This window comes from Carcharhinus amblyrhynchos, chromosome 12 (genome assembly GCF_965287045.1).
Source record: "Carcharhinus amblyrhynchos chromosome 12, sCarAmb.v2.hapA, whole genome shotgun sequence".
NCBI lineage: Eukaryota > Metazoa > Chordata > Chondrichthyes > Carcharhiniformes > Carcharhinidae > Carcharhinus > Carcharhinus amblyrhynchos.
The window spans coordinates 3,931,522-3,953,513 of record NC_137335.1 but is presented as its reverse complement, the minus strand read 5'-3'; the positions used below and the strand labels follow the sequence as shown (position 1 = coordinate 3,953,513).

General features: G+C 37.4%; 1 protein-coding gene across 2 annotated transcripts in view; it reads left to right on the top strand.

Annotated features, from left to right (window-relative positions):
* ppp3r1a (protein phosphatase 3, regulatory subunit B, alpha a) overlaps positions 1 to 21,134 on the top strand; it is a 54,347-nt gene extending 33,213 nt beyond the window's left edge. Inside the window, exons 1-5 of one of the 2 annotated variants that reach the window (XM_080199995.1) lie at positions 3,792 to 3,908; positions 4,120 to 4,296; positions 10,837 to 10,896; positions 13,313 to 13,497; positions 19,157 to 21,134. In XM_080199995.1, the coding sequence (XP_080056121.1) occupies positions 3,878 to 3,908; positions 4,120 to 4,296; positions 10,837 to 10,896; positions 13,313 to 13,497; positions 19,157 to 19,204 (501 nt within the window). In that variant the 5' untranslated portion in view covers positions 3,792 to 3,877 and the 3' untranslated portion in view covers positions 19,205 to 21,134. Of the gene's footprint in view, positions 1 to 3,791; positions 3,909 to 4,119; positions 4,297 to 10,836; positions 10,897 to 13,312; positions 13,498 to 19,156 lie in introns of those variants that run through there. The other variant, XM_080199994.1, reaches the window with a different exon arrangement.
* The last annotated feature ends 858 nt before the right edge of the window (positions 21,135 to 21,992 follow it).

Genomic DNA, 21,992 nt, shown 5'->3' with positions numbered 1-21,992 from the left:
GGGCCTGTCAGGACTCGAGTTCCCACCCCTGTTCCAACAGAAGGTAAGTCCCATACACACTTCTAATTCTGACCTTGTAAGATAAACACAAGTTACCTTTTAACTCTAATTAAGCCAAGCTAGTTTGATTTGCATTCACTTGAGATGCATACCTGTTTCTTAACCAAGTGTTTCCATTTCTCTAATAAAAATCCCGTTCTTAAAACTAAAAAGTATGGATTCTGCATTTAGGTTTTCAACATTGAATCAAACAAATTTAATTGATTTTTGTATTAATACTAGACATACATCTCCCAACGAAGTGTTTGGAAATTGGAGGAGCCTCACTATGTTCATCCTAGATAGGGAGAGGGCAAATAAACTTCAGGCTTTATAGTGGGAATCAGATTATAGCAGGAAACTTGAGCATCTTCAACTGAGCATGCCTGCTGTGAGTGATGGGGGACCGTGTGCAAACTGTGGAAGAAACTAGCTTGATGGGCTTGAATGGCCTTTCCTTTATAATGAGGCTGCCAATTTATTTATACATGTTGAAGGAACTTGATTGCTGGGCCTGCAGCCAAGACTTATCTGATGAAGTAAATGGTTATATTTCAATTAATCTACATTGCTTGGGAAATTAGTACAACTTGAGACAAAATGTTGGTTCTTGCTAGAGTGCGAGAGACGATTACTATTAAAATCTAACCTGACACCAGGGACTGCTCCATCACTTCAATGTCCATACCTTCAGTAATATTTTGTATTTAAAATTCTTCATTTTGTAACACTAATAGTTGCAATTGTCCAATAATAATTTATTGTAGCAGATGTTACTTTGGGAAGTGCAAATCTCCTAACATAAATTACAATGCAATTGCAGTTCATTTTCCAGATGGGTCCGTGTCTCCTTTCTCATTGTAATTGACTTACATCCTGGGAGGACAAGATGCAAATTACTGCATTGCTTATGTTGCAGCAACAACTCTGTTTATAATTTTCACTTGTAATTTGTATGTGTAGTTCCTGGAACTAAAATCAGTGATGTGTTTTATTTCAACATTTTAACTGGGTTGGATTAATTGGATGAGCATGAAATTAAATTTTAATTTTAAATTTGCAAGCGTTCCCCTGATGTTTGTGGGGAAAATAGTACATACTGATCAGGAAGATCCTATCCAAACTTTCCTGCTCCTCCATATTTCAGACTCTGGGGGTTTTGATTTGGCCTCAGCCTTTCTGATTATGGAGGGGTAATTCATGTCAGGAGGATACCCAGTGACTTGCTGAAAGTGTTGCACGTCTCACTTGGGTCAAGTCAACTTCAGATGTGACTAAAACAGTATTTGTGGTGAAGTAGCTGTCAGCATTTGTGTTTGGGCTCACAGGATAGTGAAGTTTTCTTTGCAAATTCTGTTGCAGCTTAATTTAAATGATTCAGTTTTATGATTTGGAAGGCTTATATTACTTTGTCCTCCCAGTAAGAAATTTGAAGAGAAACATTGGCAAGTATATGGAGCATCTTGAAGTGGCTAATCACAGAGTAGCATTGCAAGTATGTTCTCTTTGGTATTGGCAGACTAAAATCATTTGAAACTAGGAAAATAATAATGCAACAGAGTTTAATTAGGAGATGCAATACTAAAACAAAAAAAGGACATTTTGCAGGAACTTGTAATCTATGGGCACCTAGAGAGGTTGATTAGCGAGCAAATTGTTTTCTAAATTTAATTAGCAAATGTCAATGTTCCCTCGATTGCAAATCAAAAAAACACGAGCAGCTCCAATATAGACTTCTGTGGAACATTACTCACCATATTCTAGTCTGTGAAATTTATTCCTACCTTTCTCACTCTGCTCTCTAAACATTTTTTCTGTGCATGACCATACTATTAATTCCCTGTGCCATTACCTTTGTCATTAGTCTCCTAGTAAATGCATCCAACAATCCACGTAAACTATTCCTACAACATTTTCTTTGTTCAAAGGATTCCATAAGATCAGTCGAGTACGAGCTGGCTTTTAGAAATCTGGCTGTAACTCTGGGTTCTCCAAATGCATCGGAATTTCATACCATATTACGTACCGATAATTCAAACAACTGAGAAGACTAACTATGTAAAGTGCTGTTTTATCCTTTTTTTTCATAAAGGGATGTTATATTTGCCATCCATAATGTCTAAAATGTGTCTAATACCGAACAAATACTGAAATTGGCAGTTTAGTGTGAGGCCCTGTTTCTTCCTTCAGGATACTCTGTCGTGGCTAGTTTTTATTTTATAAAGCTTGTGGCAGATTAAATACAGAATTTAGTTTCAAATTGGAGAAGACCTATTCTGCTTTTGTTTTATGTACTGGTAGTTAATAAAGAGTTGCCTACTTTAATCCTGTATACATGAGGAGTTTTTGAGCTCTTGAGAATCTCATACCAGAAGTCATTAACTCTTGCTAACCATCCAGTGCTGTAATATTTTTAATTTTTGAAAGGGCTTTGAGATTCAATCTACTTTGCAGGAAGTTTCTTCTGAACAATGTTAAAAGATATTGGTTCTTTACAAGAATGGTAACTGACTGGTTTTCAAGTTTAGTTAAATTTGCTAACTTTATCAATCACTCCCTTTGTTTTTGTTTGAGAATGGTTTATCATTTGTGAGAATATTTTGGTGTATTATATTCTTTCTAATCTCGTGATTGTAACCCTACTTGATGTAAATGTCACCTCACTGTATGATTTGCACTCCATCTTGATCTGTGGGTGCTCAGACTTGTGTTGGTTGTCTAATAAATTAAGTGATCTCACTCTTTGATTTTAAAATGAAGTCCAGATGGTTTGAAAATGCTTTCCCATCATGTTGCATTCCATCCATTTATATGCTTTTATGATTCAAGTTGATGTTTGTGCTTAAGCAAGGTATGTCATTTATATAAATGTAGCACAAATTTGCCTAATTGCTGAGCCTTGTATCCATTTGAATGATTGGCTCCACTAGATGCTTTGCCATTCCACAATTTTATATTGAACGAGCTTAGAAATTCCGAATATAATCTTCTATGCCGTTTGTTGTGAAGTTTAGAGAGATTAGGATCGAGTCCTGCGAACCCTGCTTCTGCTTCCATTCATTTTAAATAGCTATTTATAGAAATTTTAGTGAAATAATTTTTTGATCTCTCTCAATGAAAAAGTGCAAGAGAATACATTAAAAGATAGGAAAAAGGAGCGTGAGGATTACTGCATAATCTGTTTTGATCTCCCAAGTGCTAAACTAATTTAGTGAGGTATGCATCCTTGTATTGATTGCAATCTCCCTGGTTGCTTACTTCCTCTTCCCTTTCAAACAAGACCATTTCCCTTTTCCATAAAAGGAAAATTTAGGTTAAGGATTTATCCATGACTGGTGCCAAATATCCAAGGGCCTAATGCTATTCCAAAATGTTATATTTGATGGGTCCATTGTCTCATTTTTCACATTTAGCTTTGGATGTTGGTTTATTCACTGTGCAGTTCAAATCCACAGCCCTATGCAATGTGTAATTTTGCAGCAATATTAAACTGTTCTGTGATATTACGTGGAAATAGAAGTGTATATAAATCAAGCTGTACTGGTTAAGTGTTTACTCAGGAATCACCAAGACCATTCAATCATTAAACAAAGAAATGTCCTAATCTCCACCTACACTATTGTGAAGTGAAGTTATGCAGGGTAAAGATTAATAGGCTTTTTGTGTTTGTCTGCTCAAATATACTAAAGCCTGACTCCCTAACTCTTGGATAGGACAGGGATTTGATTAATCTGTGTGGCAGCTGGATCATGTGACAATCCACTGAAGCTTAAGAGTTTGTCACCAATGTGTTGTCTAGGTTTGCTGTCGGTATTACACCAGCAGAGATTTGATCAAGATGGCTAAGGCCAGAACAGGCAAGATCCTTGGTGAGTGAGCACCCTGCTCAAGAGGTGCTGCACTTTTGAATTATTTTTCTCAGGTTGGCATGAGGAGGAACATTGAACACCTGGAGCATGAACCTCTGTCCGTCTTGTAGCTTTGCTAAACTAGTGGAGTTTTTTTCTTTAGCCCAGTGCTTATGGAGGTGATAATGTTGTGTAAACCTAAAACACTGATTCACCAATTTTACTTTTTCAGTTGATGCCGATGAAATTAAACGGCTAGGAAAACGGTTTAAGAAACTGGATTTGGACAATTCTGGTTCACTGAGTGTAGAAGAATTTATGTCCCTGCCTGAGTTGCAACAGAACCCGCTAGTGCAACGAGTTATAGATATATTTGACACCGATGGAAATGGTGAAGTTGACTTTAAAGGTAAGGTGCCTTTTAGCAATTGAGTATGAATGCAAATTTTGATCAAGATTGTTCTACTTTATTAAAGATCAATAGCTTGGAGTAAGCTTTTCTGAGTTTTTAAAAAGAAATTGATTGTTGCAACCGTGCCTACGAAATGGGATGCATGTAAAAACAAAACATTTATTACACTGTTTAATGTTTTTTTCATAGTTTAGTTTTTGCCAGACAATTTTGTCTTTATTGTTTTCTGCATGAAGATTTGTTTATAGATGTTTATAGATAACATTAGATAACATGTATATAAAATATATATTATGATTCATATTTTAGAGATCAAGTTAGGAATGCATAAGATGTGGACCTTCAAAGACTAGAAATTTCAAATTTAAATTTACCAAAAACGATTGAAGAAAGGTGTTCCATTTTGGGGAATCATGAATGAATCATAAGAAATGGTTATTCCCTAAGTTTAATTCTTCGCGATGCAAACAGTGTTACAGCGTTTTGAATCTTGTGTCCATTATTCAAGCTTACCTTTATTGTGTTGTAACTCAAAGTAGTTTAGGTATGTAAATAGTTAATTCAGTTCCTCACAGCTCCATAGAGTTCAATAAGTTCATCAAATGTGTCACTAAATCAAAAGCCATCTTTATGTAGCTTGAATGAAATCATTTTATTATTAAGTGTTACGTAGATCGATACACATGGATTTTTAAATTTATTTCTTGGAGGAATAATAGATTTAGGACAATACTTAAGATGTCATTACCTATTCCATTTGCACCAAGTAGAACATCTGGATGGATGGGTTTTCTGGATTTTCATTATTTAAAATCTGTTGTAGTCAGGAGATGAATTTTAGATGTGTGTATAATATGCCAGTAAATTTTAGCACTGAAATCTTTTAAAAGTGAAGATGCAGTCTGTGCATCTGTTTTGTACTGTTGAACTGCCAAATTTTAAGTGAACTTTACTAATTGTGATGTGAATTTTATTGAATTTTTTTCATTTTGCTACATTTTGTAATCTAGCATCTCGTTATAAATTGAAGCACAAAACTAAATAGACTGTTCAGAAAAGCTTAAATGTAAAAACAAATTTAAACTGCTTCAAATTGTAGATATGTTATATTTAATTTATGTTATATTTTTGAGATGAACAGTTACTGCATTTAAATACCCTAAAAATCAAATTAAATAACTGAAGATTAGAACTATTTCGTAGTGTATGTTAAAAAGAAATGTGCAATTTTTTCAGATTTTTTTTAATTATTAGGGGGTGGAATTTCAGGGTAAATAAATGGTAATGTTTAGTTGGAGAACATGCTCCTCTTCAGATGGGTGAAATGTAAACATTACAATTGTTATTTCAAGTGCAGTTTTCATTAAAAGAAATGAATTTTAAATTGTGTATGTGTAAAAAGGCATGCAGATCTGTTTTCCCTTGTCAGATAAACAATGGCTTTGATTTTTTTTTTGCCTAACCTTTAAAGATTTATTTGAACAGACAAATCTGGGTAAAGTAGATCATATTGGAAGTGAGATGAGTTAGCTTTGAAAGCATTTAAGAAATTAGAAATCTGCATTTCAACCTGCACTTTATACTATGTCTGCTGTTAAGTTTGGAGATCAATCTAACTTACTTAAGAACGGTTTCATTCGTTCAGAAATTGATTCACATTATTGTTGGATAGGACAAACTTGCATGCAGACCTGTACTAATTTTTTTGTCTTACTGTGTGAATAATTTAACGTGCAGTGACCCTAATCTTGTACCTTCCCTATGCTTTCCTAGATTTAAAGGAGGAAAGATGTCTTCTGTTTTTATAAGCTTTAATATATAACTTCAGATTAGGTGTAGGCGCTTCTGTTCAGAAGTCCTTAATTTCACACATTTCCAAGAAAAACAGGCCTCTTTGCTTAAATTGAATTCCATGGGTAATTCATTTTTCCTGGTAATAAATTATGTCAAATTAATGAATTGATTGTATTCTGAGAACTAGTTTCTGTGTAAATTGAGATGAGACCGGAAAGTGCTACCAGGTTGCATTAGCCTTAAGCTGGTTTCATCTCCCATCTGGTCATATGAAGTCTTTTGCTGTAATTCCCTGAGACCTTGAATAGGATTCAGTTGAAGGTAATGTGCAGCTCCACCTCACTGTTATAAAAATAACTCTCAATAATCAGAGCTTGACGCACAACAAGGGATAGCACGCCTTCAGTACGACGTTTTATTTACGTGAAACCATCCATAGTTTAGAATGATTAACTATATAATCCGGCAAATGTTTATTTTGGAATTTTAGATGCAATTGGCATTACATTGGGAGTCCTAATTTTTGATGAATGAAATGTCATTGGAATAAATGCTTTTGAGGGAGTGAAAGGTGAGGGTTTGCCTTTCGTCACCTATGCACTGGCTGTTGGATATAAGTTCTAAGCTTGTGTTCTTGAGTTCCATACTACAGTAGGAATTCAGCAAAATAACATATCCAGCACACAATAAGAGGGAAGGTTAGTTCTCTCCAGGCTGCTTGCACTCCACCCACAGGTTTGGACCTGTTGTGTTGATAGTGCTCTGGGTGAAAATCACCTGGGTACAGTTGGCAGTAATGGCTTGATGGTCTTTTTTGAAACTTGATGGCTTTGTTTGATGAAGCAGCTACTGCAGTTGTGACTCTTGGGACAGTTGGTCTCTTTTAAGGCAAATTCTCTTTAGCTTGAACTTCTTTTTGTTTTCACCTTGTACATAATTTCGCTAAATATAGTCATTTAAAACACCAAAATTAAAGTAATACTGCTAACAATTTTATGCAAGTCAATGTTTAAACATTTTACCTGTACGTGCCCCACCATTCTCCTCTATTGCTTTTTCTTTCATTGCAATTTACGCTTTAACTTTCTCAGTATTACCTGTTTAAATAGTTTAATTTGTCGACTAGTTGGCTGTTACCCATTTTCAGATGATCATTAGCCTCTGCAGACTGGCTGCCATGGATGATTAAGCTTTTGAGGCCTGAAACTGATAAATAGTGTCCTGTTTCAGCCGTATAAAAAAACGGTGGGGAATTTAACTGCTCCTTTGTATTCATGACCCTCAGATGTAAGCACAAGAAAAAAGTGGCTTGGGAGAAAGTAGCTTCTAGACTTGTTTTAAACATGCTCAAGGGAAGAAATATTTTAGTTGTGTGATATGAATTTTAGTCATAAAGAGCATGTACAATATTTGCCCATTATGATCTTGTCAGTTAGTGTAGTTAATCATGTGCTGAGCTTTCGTACATGTTAGCTGTGGGATATTCTGACTCATTCTTTGATAAATGCTGTGTTTCCACCAGACATCAGGATTTATTTGAGGTGGCTAACCTTTATGCAGTTACTTAGAGCAGTATGTGGTCCTTCCCTTAATCTAAAAGGGAACAGTTCACTATAGTAATCGATTATTTTATAGAATCCCTGATCCTAGTTAGTATTTTGTGTGTAATAGCCATGGTGTTTAGGGAACCAGAATGATGTAAAAGACAAGCTTTCTGATCTTTGTATTCACTTAGATATTTTAACAGATAACAGGTAGCATAGGTTTCTACAAGTATGACTTGTATGTACATGAAAGAATTGAATAACACCACAAGCAATGCCAGCACATTGCAAAGGCATATAAATAGTAAAAGGCTGGTAAAAGGAGCAGTAGGACTGATTGGGTCAAAAAGGGGATTTATACATGAGGCAGAGGGCAAAGCTGAGGTATTAAATGAAACTTGCATCTCCATCAAGGAAGAATGGTGGAAGGCCTCTTGGTGAAGGCCTTGGTGAAAGAGAAGGAAATTCGGTCACAAGAAGGGTTTAAAATTGATCAGGAGGAGACATAGACTGGCTGTATTCAAAGTGGACAAGGCACCAGGACTGGATGAGCTGTATCCAAGAATACTGAGGAAAGTGAGTGTGAAAGTCACAAAGGCACTGTTCATTATTTTTCAGTCTTCCTTTGACTCAAAAGATGGTGCTAGAGGACTGGAGAGTTACAAGCACTACGCTCTTGTTCAAAAATTGTTGCAAGGATAAGCCCAATAACTGGAGACCAGTCAGTTTAACTTCAGTGGTGGGAAAATTCTAGAAATTATAATACAAGACAGAATGAATAGTCTCATGGACCAATGCAGGTTCATCATGGAGAGCCAGCATGGATTTCTTAAGGGAACGTCAAGTCTAACCAAGTTACTGGAGTATTTCAGAGAGATAACTGAGAGTTGATGACTACAATTCTGTTGACATGGTATACATAACCTTCCAAAAGGCATTTTTACAGCAGACTTTCCAAAAAAATGGAATAAAAGGGCGGTAGCAAAATGGATACAAAATTGGCTGAGTGATAGGAAACAGTGTAATGGTTAATGGACATTTTTCAGGATGAAAGAAACTTTGTTATGGAGTTCTCCAGGGGCTGATAATGGGACCCTTGCTTTTCATAACTGACTGGGAGCTTGGTGGATGCAGATTTAATCGAAGCATACGAGAGGGAGTAAATTGTTTGAAGAAACAATCTGCAGGAATAAGGCAGGAGATTGGAACTAGATAAAATGCTAATTTGGAGAGCTGGTACAGGCACAATGGACTGAATGGCTCTTCTGTAACAATTCCGTCAATTTCGTTGCATTCGTGTTTTCTGAAATTCCTAGTTGAGATGGTGATGCATTACTTCAGTAATTCAAGCGGAAAGGTAATGCTTTGAATCATTTAAGGATCTTGACTGAGACTTAGATAAAATTGATCCCTAAATTTCAAAGCCTCTTCCGAAAAGAGACCCAGTGGATTTAATTGAAGAAAAATTAAGCATGTAGATATAGTGTTTGGGAATGAGTTGATGTACAAAGTTCAAAGATGTGCAGACTAGGTGAGTTTGCCATGCTGAATTGTCCCTTAATGTATTAGCGTGGTAAATGTGTGGAGTTAGGGGATAGGATGAGGATGGGTCTGGGTGCAGCCACAATGGGCCGAATGGCCTCCTGAACTATAGGGATTCTGTGAACAGTAATACTTGTGTGGTTTGTTCTTTTAAATTGAGACTCCACAGAGCAACACATTCAGTTCTTGTTTATCTGCAAGATTATTCCAGAAGTTGTATCGTGATTTGAGGACAGCACAATATCTACCACAGTACGTAGTAATAAACCAATATGATTAACTTGTGAATTAGACTTTATATTACACTGTAAGCAGCATAGAATGTGCAGGTGTTAGAATTCTAAACATTTCCAATCTTGTGTCTGCACTATTTTGTGAAAAGTGTGATTAAATGACCCTAATAATTTCTGGGTCTCATTTGTCTGCACCAGTCATTGTTTGTTTTTTCTAGTTAAGGGCAAAGGACAGGACAGCAGGAATAAATGGATTTTCCCACTCAAGTAGAAGGCAATCGTCCTCTTGCCAAAGATTTCTTTGTCAGCGGCAAAATTAATTGTTTTATAAAACCTCATATTGTCTAAAGTGAGAGTCACTTTCTCTGCAGCATAGTTTTGATATCTGGGAATGTTCCTGCATGGCTAAGAACAGCTTGGGAACAGCAGGGTGTGCATGTTCAAATCTGTCGAAGGACTGCTACAGAACTGCTTGGCCACAGGAATCACCAGGGGCTGGGAATGCACATTACCCAGCCTATAGTTGTGAAAACAAAGGAAACCTTAAATGGAATTTCTCATATAAGACCTGTGCACTGTGCTTACAGTTTAAATTAACAGCGTTACAGTGAGAAGATAATAGAACTTTAAGAATAGTGTTTGGTTACTCAAACATAGGGAATGGCTATCACTTACTATTTTTAATCCTGAGTAGCACTGAGAATTCTCCAGCTACAGAGCAGTAGGGACTTTAGATAAATATATTAATTGACCGCAATCTTTCTGGGTTTGGGCAAGTTTTTGTACATTAAAATAGGTCAATCTTCAGAATGTATGCTGTTTTAATTGCCAGTGTTCCGGCCAGTTGAGTTAGTTCGGGGAGAGAAACCACCTATCCCCAATTTTAAAAAAATTTGTTTCCGCCTGCAAAATGGTTAATAAGCAATTAAGACAGATAAAGGTAAGTGATAGCTTACACATTTGAAATCGCCAGTACATTAATCAAAGTAAAATTAAAGTCAAAATGAACGTGAGGAAAATCAGATAAATAGTTGAGCAGAAGTGCGTTGCGTGGACTTGTTATGCATGCTCAGTTTGGGGTTAATGCAGCATTTGTTTTTCACTGAGTAGTTTTACTAGATGTTTCTTTTTCAGAACCAGTCTGATATGAGTGGTAAACAAAAGCAGCTCACCAGGAGAGGAGGAGGTCTTTCTTAAACCTGGTGGCATTGTGAAGGGTTAAAACTGATACAATATTATGCTGCTCTGAAGTCTTCCCTCCATTTAGATATTTTTGCATAACCATGAATTTACAAAAAAAAGTTTTTGTTAAAGTTTGTTGAATTATGTATTTTGTTATATTTTATATAAAATAATCTAGTCATTTTAAGTGAGTGGCTATTTCACAGCATCAACCAGCTTTGTTATGTAATAATTTTTTGCAGAGTTTATTGAAGGGGTCTCCCAATTTAGCGTCAAAGGTGACAAAGAACAGAAATTGCGATGTAAGTATAATTTCAGTATATTTGAATTTTCAAGCAGTGATAATACATTTCCTTTCTTGTTCTAGTATTAGAGAATACTGGAATATTTGTGTACTTACCTACTGAAAGTTTGTAAACTGAAGAGGAAAACTGCTGCATTTAGTTTTGTTTTGAACTGTTGGTGTCAAACGATCTTTGTTCAGTGGGGTGTGTCTTTCCACCAAGTCAGGTCATGGGCCCCACTCCAGAGATGTGAAGATACAGTCCAGGTTGGCACTTGTCCAGTACTGAGGGAGTGCTGCATTATTGGAGGTGTCACATTTCAGATGCTCCCTCAAGTGGTCGTAAAGGATCCATGGCACTATTTGAAAGGGAGCAGGGGAGTTCTCCTGGACAACGTTTATCCCTCAACCAATATCACTTTAAGAAACACAGACAATCCACTAATTGTTTTCACTGCTGCTTTTGTTTCTTGAACCATAACAGCGCCTCCATACTTTAGCTTATTGTGGTTAGAGACTTTATCGGGTATGGGAAAGTGAAATATTAATGCAAGTCTTTTCTTTTCTGATTTGTGGCAAAAACTAAAACAATATCTAATTCAAACTTTAATACACATCCTGCATTTTGTTACATTATTAATACTATGCATGTTCCCCTGCCATGTTTATTATTTGAGACTTTAGTAGCATGGGACCTTCATGGCCATCTTTCACCTCCATTTCCTCCACAAATGCAGCTTTCCATGAGATTGGCTGATATGTGCTTTTGTGAAGTAGGGCTGGGATTGTTAGTATAGCTGTGGATCTTGTGGTCTGGGTGAGAGTTGCGCGAGTGAGAATAATTGAGTTTTTAAACAAAGCAAGTTTTTCATTTCTTGTAATCAGTTGACATTATTTTTAAAGTTGGGACCAAGGTCACCTTTAGTTACCTGAGCATCAAGCTTTGGAATTCCTACCCCAGGCCTCTCTGCCTCGCTTTCCTTCATTAAGACACTTCTGAAAAGCCACCCCCGTGACAGAGCTTTTGTTTATCTGATCTCATATCTCCTTGCATGGCTCTCAGAGTTTGTTTGATAATGCTCCAGTGAAGCACCTTGGTTACAGGCACTAGATAAGTTGTTGAATATAAGGTGAATGCTGGGGTGCAGAGGGATTTAGGTGTTCTCGTGCCTGAATCCCAAAGTTAGTATACGGGTGCAGCATGTAATCAGGAAAGCTAATGTATGCTCTCCTTTGTCAAAGAGGAATTGAACAGAACTGAAGCACAACATCCTTACTTTTATCAGGATATTGGTGAGAACTCATCTAAATAAAGTTAAAAGTTTTACTTATTAGTCACAAGTATGTTTACATTAACACCACAATGAAGTTATTGTGAAAATTCCCTAGTCAGCACACTCCAGCGCCTGTTTGAGTACTAAATGAGAATTTAGAATGGCCAGTGCACCTAACCAGCATGTCTTTTGGACTGTGGGAGGAAACCAGAGCACACAGAAGACACGGAGAGGAAGTGCAGACTCTGCACAGACAGTGACTCAAGCCGGGAATTGAATCCAGGTCCCTGGTACTGCGAGGCAGCCATGCTGATTGCCGTGCCACTGTGCTGCCCTAATGTGTGTAGTTTTGGTCTCCTTATTTAAGGAAGGGTGTAAATGCATTGGAGGCGGTTCAAAGAAGTGTTGATGTATTGATAACTGGAATGAACAGGTTATCTTGAGGATAGGTTGGAAAGACTGGGCTTGTTTTTTTACTGGAGCTTTGAGTGAGAGATAATGACTCAATTATATAAGATCCTAAATGGTATTGACAGTGTGAATGTGGAAAGGGTGCTTCCTCTTGTGGGTGAGTCCAGAGCTGGGGTGGGGGGGTGGCACTATTCCAAATTAAAGTTGTCCTCATAGTACAGAGATTAGGAGAATTTTTTTGAGGGTTGTACGACTTTGGAATTCTCTGCCTCCGAAGGCAGTGGAAGGGAGGTCATTGAATATTCTTAAGGCAGAGGTAGGTGGATTCTTGTTGGACAAAGGAATCAAAGGTTATCAGGGTAGAGGGGGAATGTGGAGCTCAACACAAGCAGATCAGCTATGATCTTATTGAATAGCAGAGCAGGCTCCAAGGGGCGAATGACCATCTTCTGCTTCTATTTCCTATGTTTTTATGTTGTCGGTATGTCATGCTTCCAATCAGTGCAAGGTTAATACTGAATATTTTTAAAGGCATCCTGAATTTTTGATTCTTATTAATGGGTCATAAGCTGTACTTTCTCTACCAGTAATTCATTAACATCTGTTAAAACATTATTTTAAGTTAGTTTTACTTGTGCACTGAAAACATCAGGAAGGTATTTGGAGTAGCATGAAACTAGTATAGTATGGTGTCTTACAGGTGTTTTGACTGCAACAGTTGTCTAAACTTCTCCCTTTTTTTTTAATCAGTTGCTTTCCGCATCTATGACATGGATAAGGATGGGTACATCTCTAACGGGGAGCTTTTCCAGGTGTTGAAGATGATGGTGGGGAACAATCTAAAAGACACTCAGCTACAGCAAATTGTAGACAAAACCATAATTAATGCAGATAAAGATGGAGATGGAAGAATATCCTTTGAAGAATTCTGTGCAGTAAGTAAATGCAGTTACATTTTCTTAACTTCTGCCTCTCGCCTTTGTTATGGTTCAGGTCAGAAACTCAAGTGTTTCATGAAGCCTGCCCGAATCATAAGTTTTGCATTTTGAATTTGGCTAGGATAAGCATGAGATGTTTCACTTCAGGTGTGATTCAAAAGACCCAGTAGGGAGCTTTTGTCAAAGAGTTTATTTAAGAATATAATTAACATGTATAGTAAGAAAATTAGCAAGAACTTTATCAATTAAAAATGAGAAACAAAACTACAATAATGTATAACTCTTAATGAATATCTCTAATGTGTTCCAATTAAAATCAAAATCCAATAAACAAAACCCTTTAATCAGGTTTATCACTGCATAGGTTATAGCTCACTTAATACTGAAATCCAGTTCCCTGGGTTAAATGCTGATTTCAAATGATCTTGAAAACCAAGAGCAGCTTATAGTCTTCAGCTCCCCAAAACATAGATTCTTCACTGTAGGATGGCAAGCAAGATGTGCTTTCAGTTAACTGGTAAAACTTTAAGAAGAAAAACAGAGAGACTTTCAGCTATGTTTCTAATAATGCAGCCAAAACAAAAACCAACCCTTGTCACCTGAGCTCCAGTTTTTTTTCTATTTCCTCCCACCAATGACATCACTTAAGGCGCTGAGCTGCAGAGATCATGATTTAAAAAAACAAAATTCTTAAAGGGACACTAATGTCACACCTTGTACTAGGACACAGCATTGCTAAATTTTAAATCTGTATTCCATGCATGTTTAGCAAAAAAAAAGAACCCTGTTAATAAGGAATCAGTATGTTAGTGAGAGGGGATTTTAAATTGAAGGATCAAGATGTAGAATCAGTTTAGATGGAGGTAAGAAATAGCAAGGGGCAGCTAACATTGTTTAAAGCCCACCAACTGTACTTATGACATTGGGCACAGTGTACGTCAGGAAACTAGAGCTGCGTGTAACATGCGAAACACAGTCACAGCAAGTGACTTCAATCTACATGCAAGATGGATAAACCATCCAGGAAAAGACGAAACTGAGCAATTATTTTCTGGCTTCATGGTGGAAGGTACAGAAAGACTAAACAATCGAGGGGCTAATGGAAATAAGAAATTGAAAAAAAAAGTATTAATAAAGAGGTAATACCCAAAAAATTAATGGGAGTGAAAATTGATATATCCCTTGCACCTGATGAGCTATAGGATGATGAAGTGACTACAGAGACAGAGGATGCATTGGTGGTTATCTTTGAAAAATGATATTCATTCTGAAAAGATTCCTGCAGATTGAAATAATAGATCAAAGCAAATTACTGCGGATGCTGGAATCTGAAACGAAAAGAGAGAATGCTGGAAAATCTCGGCAGGTCTGGTAGCATCTGTACGGAGAGAAAAGAGCTGATGTTTTGAGTCCAGACAGCCCTTTGTCAGAGCTGAGCTGAGGTTTGACAAAGGTTCATCTGGACTCAAAACATCAACTTTTTTCTCTCCTTACAGATGCTACCAGACCTGCTGAGATTTTCCAGCATTTTCTCTTTTGGTTTTTGAAGTAATAGATGTAACCCCACTATTTAAGAAGGGAAAGAGAGAACTGAGAACTAAACACCTATTAGTTTGAAATGAAAATTATATAATTTATTATTGAGGGAAAATGAAATTTATAATAAAGTATGTGATAACTGGATATTTGGCAAATAATATGATTGGGTAGAATCAATATTGATTTGAAAATTGAGGAAGTTACTAAGATAAAGTTACGTAGATAAAGTAGAACCAGTGGATAAGTACGTGTAGATTTTCAGAAGGCCTTTGAAAAAATGTCACACGGGAAATTAGTAAAACTAGAGCGCATAGGATTGGGGGTAATATACTTCTTGAGAATTGAGATTGACAGAAAACAGGAAAACTAGTCAGGTCATTCTCAGGATGGCAGACTGATCCTTTTGAGGCACTGCAAAGATCACTACTGGGGCTACAGCTGTTTCAAACCTATCAATGATTTGGATGTGGGGACCAAATGTAATATTTCCAAATTTGCTGTGGTAATATAAGTTATGAGCTGGAAAGAAGGAGGCTTCAAGGATATTTGGACAGGCTAAGCGAATGGGCAGATGGAATAAGTGATTAGGTGTGAAATTATCTACTTTGGGGGAAAAAAACAAAGGTTATTTCTTAAATGGTGAGATGATTGGAACTCACCATTCATGGATGTCCAGAGTCACCCGGGTGTCCTTGTTTGTGAGTCACTAAAAGCTAGCACGCAAGCAATTGGGAAGGCAAATTGTACATTGGCCTCCTTCGCGTGAGGACCTGAGAAAAAAGGAGTTTAAAAAATGTCCTACTGCAATTGTATAGCTTTGGGGAGACCACACAGTTTTGGTCTCTATATCCAAGGAAGGATATATTTGCCATGCAGTTTCACCAGACTAATTCCTGGGATCGGATTGTTATATGAAGAGGGATTGAGGAAAGTGAGTCTGTATTCTGTAGAGGTTAAAAGAGAGGTGACCTTGTTGAAACTTACAACATTTTTACAGGGAGAGACAGGGTAGATGCAGGAAGGATGTTTCCACTGGCTGGTGAATCTGGAGCCGGGGGTACGTGGTCTCCGAATAAGGACGGAGATGGAGGAACTTCTTCACTGAAGGTGGTGGAAAATTAAATATTGAGCATGTCAAACACTGAAAGCAATAGATTTCTGGAGACTAATGACATCAAGGGTATAGAGATAACGGTGTTAGGGTAGATGATCAGCTGTGATCTAATTGAATGACGTAGCAGGCTTGATGGGCCTACTCTTGCTCCTAAGTTACTATAAACTGAGAAGTTTTAACAATGAACATTAAATAGACATGTTTTTATTGATTTTTTTTTGTAATGTGAGAAACAGATATTAGGAAAGAGCTTTATTAATATTGAACTTTCTGAATGAAAGCGTTAAAACTTATTGCCTAATTTAATACTGGGTTGCTTTGGTTATAATTTTGAATTTGTTTGCCTGATCTGTCAAGCCGTATCAAGGTTAAGATTGTTTTTGCTGGAGTTCAGACGATGAGGGGGGATCTCAGAGAATTATAAAATTCTAACAGTACTAGATAGGGTAGATGCAGGGAGGATGTTCCCGTTGGAGGGGGAGTCCAGAACCATGGGTCACAGTCTGAGGATTCGATGGAGATGAGAAGACATTTCTTCACCCAAAGAGTGGTGAGCCTATGGAATTCATTACCACAGGAAGTAGTTGATGCCAAAACATTGAACGTAGTCAAGTGACAACTAGATATAGCACTTGGGCTGAATGGGATCAAAGGTTATGGAGGGAAAAGTAGGATTAGGCTGTTGAGTTGGATCAGCCATGATCGTGATGCATGACAGAGCAGGCTTGAAAGGCCAAGTGGCCTCCTCCTGCTCCTATCTTCCATGTTTCTATGTTTCTTTAGCTATTTGCTGGAGATTTTGCTTATCTCTTGGTAAATTTATTTCCACTTGGCTTAATTCTCCAGCACAGATGTAAAGTGCGACAATGCATTCCCCTTTGGGAGTGTTTATTATTGTTCAGTACTCTGCCTACACTGTTAAAGCATGATATATATACACACAAAATAGAGAGATTCAGCTACATCTCAATGTTGCAGCTGTACAAGACTTTGGTTAGATCGCATTTGGAGTACTGTGTATAATTCTGGTCACCACACTACTCCAGAATTATGTTGATGCATTGGAAAGGGTGCAGAAGAGATTTACCAGGATGTTGCTTGGTTTGGAGGATGTGGACTATGAAGAAAGGTTCAACAAAATTGGATTGTTTTCATTGGAGCTTTGGAGGATGAGAGGGGACCTGATGGAGGTTTACAAGATTATGACAGGCCTGGATGGAGTCTTTTTTCCAGGGTCAAAGGGTCAATTACTCGGCATAGGTTGAAAGTGAGAGGGGGAAAGTTTAAAAGAGATGTAAGGGGCAAGTTTTTCACACAGTGAATGTCTAGAACACACTGCTGGAGGAGGTGGTAGAAGCAGATTCTATAACAACATTCGCGGTATCTGGAAAGATACATGAATAGGCAGGGAACAGAGATATGGACCATGTAGAGGCAAGAAAATATTAGAGAGGCATCTATATCGACACAGATGGTGAGCCAAAGGGCCTGTCCCTATGCTGTCCTGTTCTTTGTATCTTTCTGAAGATTCATTAGTGTCTAGGAACTCCCCATCACCCACTCACTGACTGAAATAGATTTTTTAGAATGATGTGAACTCCAGGGATGACTGCCACTGAGAAACCTTTTCTGTCCTTCAGTTTGTTGGCATGGAGTATGTGCAGCACCAGCGTATTCTCTGCTTCGATTGGCATTGAAGCATGTGTAAATGAGGACTGAGTAGTTGTCATTTGGAGAAGCCTGCTCACATTTATTAAATATTGCTGTCCAAATGTAACTGTAGAATAGGTCTACACCTTTAGCAGCTGTGCTATAGATGTGAAACAGTGGCTTCCCCCAACTAAATTTATTCTCTTTGGTGTGTATTTTTGTGGAATGAAATGAGTGAATTATTTATTGGGTATGGATGCACTCTTGTTTCCTTTTCTATGAACAGTGTGCTATGTCTGTATAGCACGCAAGAAACAATACTTTTCACTACTCTGATACGTGACAATAAATCAAATCAAAACATTTAGAATTAGTAGCCTTTTTAATTCTGCATTGTTGTAAAAAGAAAGTGTAATGGTACACTCTTCATGACACAACAGTAGATCATGTGTGACAGCACTTACTAGCCATATTCTGGTGCAGTTTTAATATGTCAGACATGGTTTCCCCCGTAGCTCATTAGGCTACGCTCCTATGGTGGAAGTGTAGACCAAGAATGAAAGGATACTGACCAGGTTTGCTATCTTTTACTTGTGAAGCTATCAGTTATTTGAAGGACTGCAGCTGAGTCCAATCTCGTCCTCCCCTTCCAAAATATGCACTTTCCAGCAGGTGTCTTTGGAAATAAAAATTGACTGTATTTCCTCTCGACCCAACAGCTCCAACTGCTGCCTTGGCTGTGATTCGCCAGCTCAGCACAGATGGACTGCATCTTTCTATTCTAGCCACCGGGGAGTTCCTGGTGCTTTTAATGGTAACCGCTGTGTTCTGACAGTTGCTTCCACCTGATTTATTGTATTCATAGATTGCTGGTATTTATGCTTGCGTAAAATCTAAATGTTTGTCTTGAATATCAATGCTGGGACTGTAGAGGCTCATTTCGCTTGGAAATCCAAGCAAAGCAGTGGAGTTGAGGAAAAAACAATGGATGGCAATAAAATATATGTTTTTGTTTCAAAATTAAGACTAGAGTTTCAAAACTAAGAACTTTATTCCAGCCTGATGTCAAATAAAATCTGAAAATGCTAGGTCTTTGATTCTATATTGACAATTTCTATTGGAGGTGTGCAGATATGTTTAAGCCAAGTATGTTAATCTGGAAGGGACTTCTTCTGAATCTTCATGCTTGTAGTTTCTGATTCTCAGCTTTTTTATTGAAACTGCTACTTGATGTGTGTAAAATAGATGATTTTAAGAACCTTTCCCCATACTATCCAATATATTACAAGGTTGCAACTGTGTGCATTTCAGTGACGGAGACAAATGCTTAACCACTTGTGCTTTCTGATCCAGGTTGTAGGAGGCCTAGACATCCACAAAAAGATGGTGGTTGATGTGTGACCTCTTTCAAGGCCCTACCCAACACTTCTGCTTTCTTCTCCATTTCTGAAGATCTGCTCAAGATGTCCAGCAATGCTTTCTGTGTATTTAATGGAAGTATTTTCTCTGTGAAGCCACTTTTTCCAACATGAGCCTATATGAAGCCAACTAAGTGTTATTGAACTTCAATTCTCTCAATAACCCAGTGTAGCACTTTAAAATCTGAAGGACAGCTGAAAAGGAGCATCTCAGTGTGGTGGAGAAGGGGAAGGGGCTGGATTCTTATTTATTTCATTCTCATCTTTTATAACAAGGAAGTATATCTATAGCTTTGTAAATGTAAAAGTAGTAGGTTGGGCTTTAATAAACTTGATGCAGAGACTTGATTTAAAAATAAAAAGTAGTCTACAAAGTGCCAAGCATGGATTACGTAAACCATTTTAAAATACTTTTGTCATAAAATTATCAATGTGTTTTTATTTGGTTTCCCATTATATGTATTTCATGTCTGGTAATAAATTAAAAACTGTTGAAAAATAGTTCTTTCATGTGAACAGGGTTTAATGACACTGTTCTTGTTTTGGTATGTTGACAATTTTAATGTAAACATTTTTTGCTTCTGGTCACAATTATTTACATTTTGTGTTAATGAATGTTCCATGTTTTATGAGTTCCTTGTTAGGGACTGTGTCTCTTCAGCTAGTTCCTTTTTCAGTAATACTCCAGCATAATGTAGATGCCAAGAAATTTCCAAGTATAAATGGCAGGATGATTAGGTGGCACATCTTTTTGTATATTATCATGGTAACTTGGTGAGGGATTACCGATTTAAAGGCAATGTTAACCAGAAGTCATTGATTTTTTGCAGTCACATTGGATTAAACTGCATGTGGACTTTGCAGGAAGACCCAGCTTTGTTTGAGAACAGCATAAATCTCCAGTTACTCGGACCATCTTTAAAAAGATGCAGTTCATTTCACTGTTTGGACAGGAAATGGAAAACCACATCTGTTAATGTGGTCTTTTTTTTTTCAGGAGAAAACTTTATATTCAAAGTTAGTTATACCTCCTGGTTATCCTTTTTTGTCACATCCAGAATGTGGAGTTGTAATTTTTTTTAAAGTTTGAAATAATTCTTCCTTATCCAGTTGCAGTTTTGTACATGTGTGAAGCAATTAGTAAGCTGCATTTAGAATTCCTCTCCCTCTTAAAAATATTGTGATCCATTTGCTTTCTAGTGGAGGTAGGGTAGGTTATAAAGGAAATAAAGAAAATTTACACCAAGAATTGTTTCTATAATTAATCCAGTCTCTTCATTTAATAAGATGGGAAAGTGGGCAGGCTAGACTGCTTTTTGTGCTAAGATCAAATTGTTCAAGCACCTCTCTCCCATTGCTGTTCCTTCAGCTAAGTGCTGCACACTGGTGGGCTCTGACTTTGTGTGAGAGATCCAGGTGCTTAGTGTCCTTGCATGATAAACTTTTTGCATGTAGATTGAAATGTTCCTCGTTTACATAAATTGCAATGTTCATATAAAAATTGCCAAATGTTGGTAAATGTTGAAGAAAAAGAACTCCACTAACTGTACACTCTCTTCCTCTGGATCAGTGCATGGCTTGTAACTACAGCCAGTAGTATCTGCTCCAGTGTCAACTGCCATGTGCTATGTTTCAAGGGGAATCTAGTCTTTTTTGTGAATTTATTTGTACATAAGTATTTGTTAGTCATGTAGGGAATGCTCTTTTCCCTTTGCTCGTGCATAATTTGACTGCAGTCCAAGATAGTGCATACATCTTTTCCTTACTACATGGGAATGTTTTTAGTTTGTGTAGGGGGGAAAACAGTTAATGTTGAATGTTGAGTTTTCTTCTCTGCATGTTGCATCATATGCTGTGGGATTATTGGAACCTTCATACTGTAAGTAAATTGAAAATAAAATATTTGAAACTTCTTTGTCTGAATATCTTCCTTTCAGGAAAGTCATTTGGTCTTTCTAGTAGACCTAGGATGAGATTATCTAGCCTCCCAGGCATGCCAGTCACTGGCAGTGGGATTCTCTGGTCTAAAACATCTCGCTCCCTCTTTCATTCACTTACGTCTGTCTCCATCTAGATAATCGGCCTTTTGGTTCCTCCTGAGATTTTCACCCAATTTATCCTGTTGCAGAATCACAATATCATCATCTTAAGGGGAGGCAATGACCTCATGTTGGCACTGGAGTATTCATCCAAAATGTTCTGGGACCCAGGTTCAAATCCTGCCTGCATTCAATAAAATCTGGAATAGCCAAAACCATTGTCGATTGTCAGGAAAAACCCATCTGGTTCACTAATGGCTCGTTGGGAAGGAAATCTGTCATCCTCCAGAGCCATGGCAATTGTGGTTGACTCTCAACTGTCCTCTGACATGGCCTAGTAAGCCACTCAGTTGTATTAATCACTACAAAGTCAGGGACAACTTGGGCTTGGCAATAAGTGCTGGGAAAAAATCTCTCTAAATGGCAAATTTGGAAATCTTATTCTGTCCTTCCTCCCAAGTCATCAATGTAAATAGTGAACAACTACAGTCCAAAAATTGATTCTTGCATACTCCATGAGTTACATCTTTCCATTCAGAAAACAGAATTGGGATAAATGGATCCTTTTTTGATTTGATGGCCAGTTTCAACCTATTTCAACACTTCCTCCAATTCCACAGACTTTATGTACTAGCCTCTTGCACAGTACAGTACATCTGCTCTCCCTGTTATGTCATCAAAGAATGTGCACATTTGTCAAACATAATTTACCTTTTATAAAACTATGTTGGT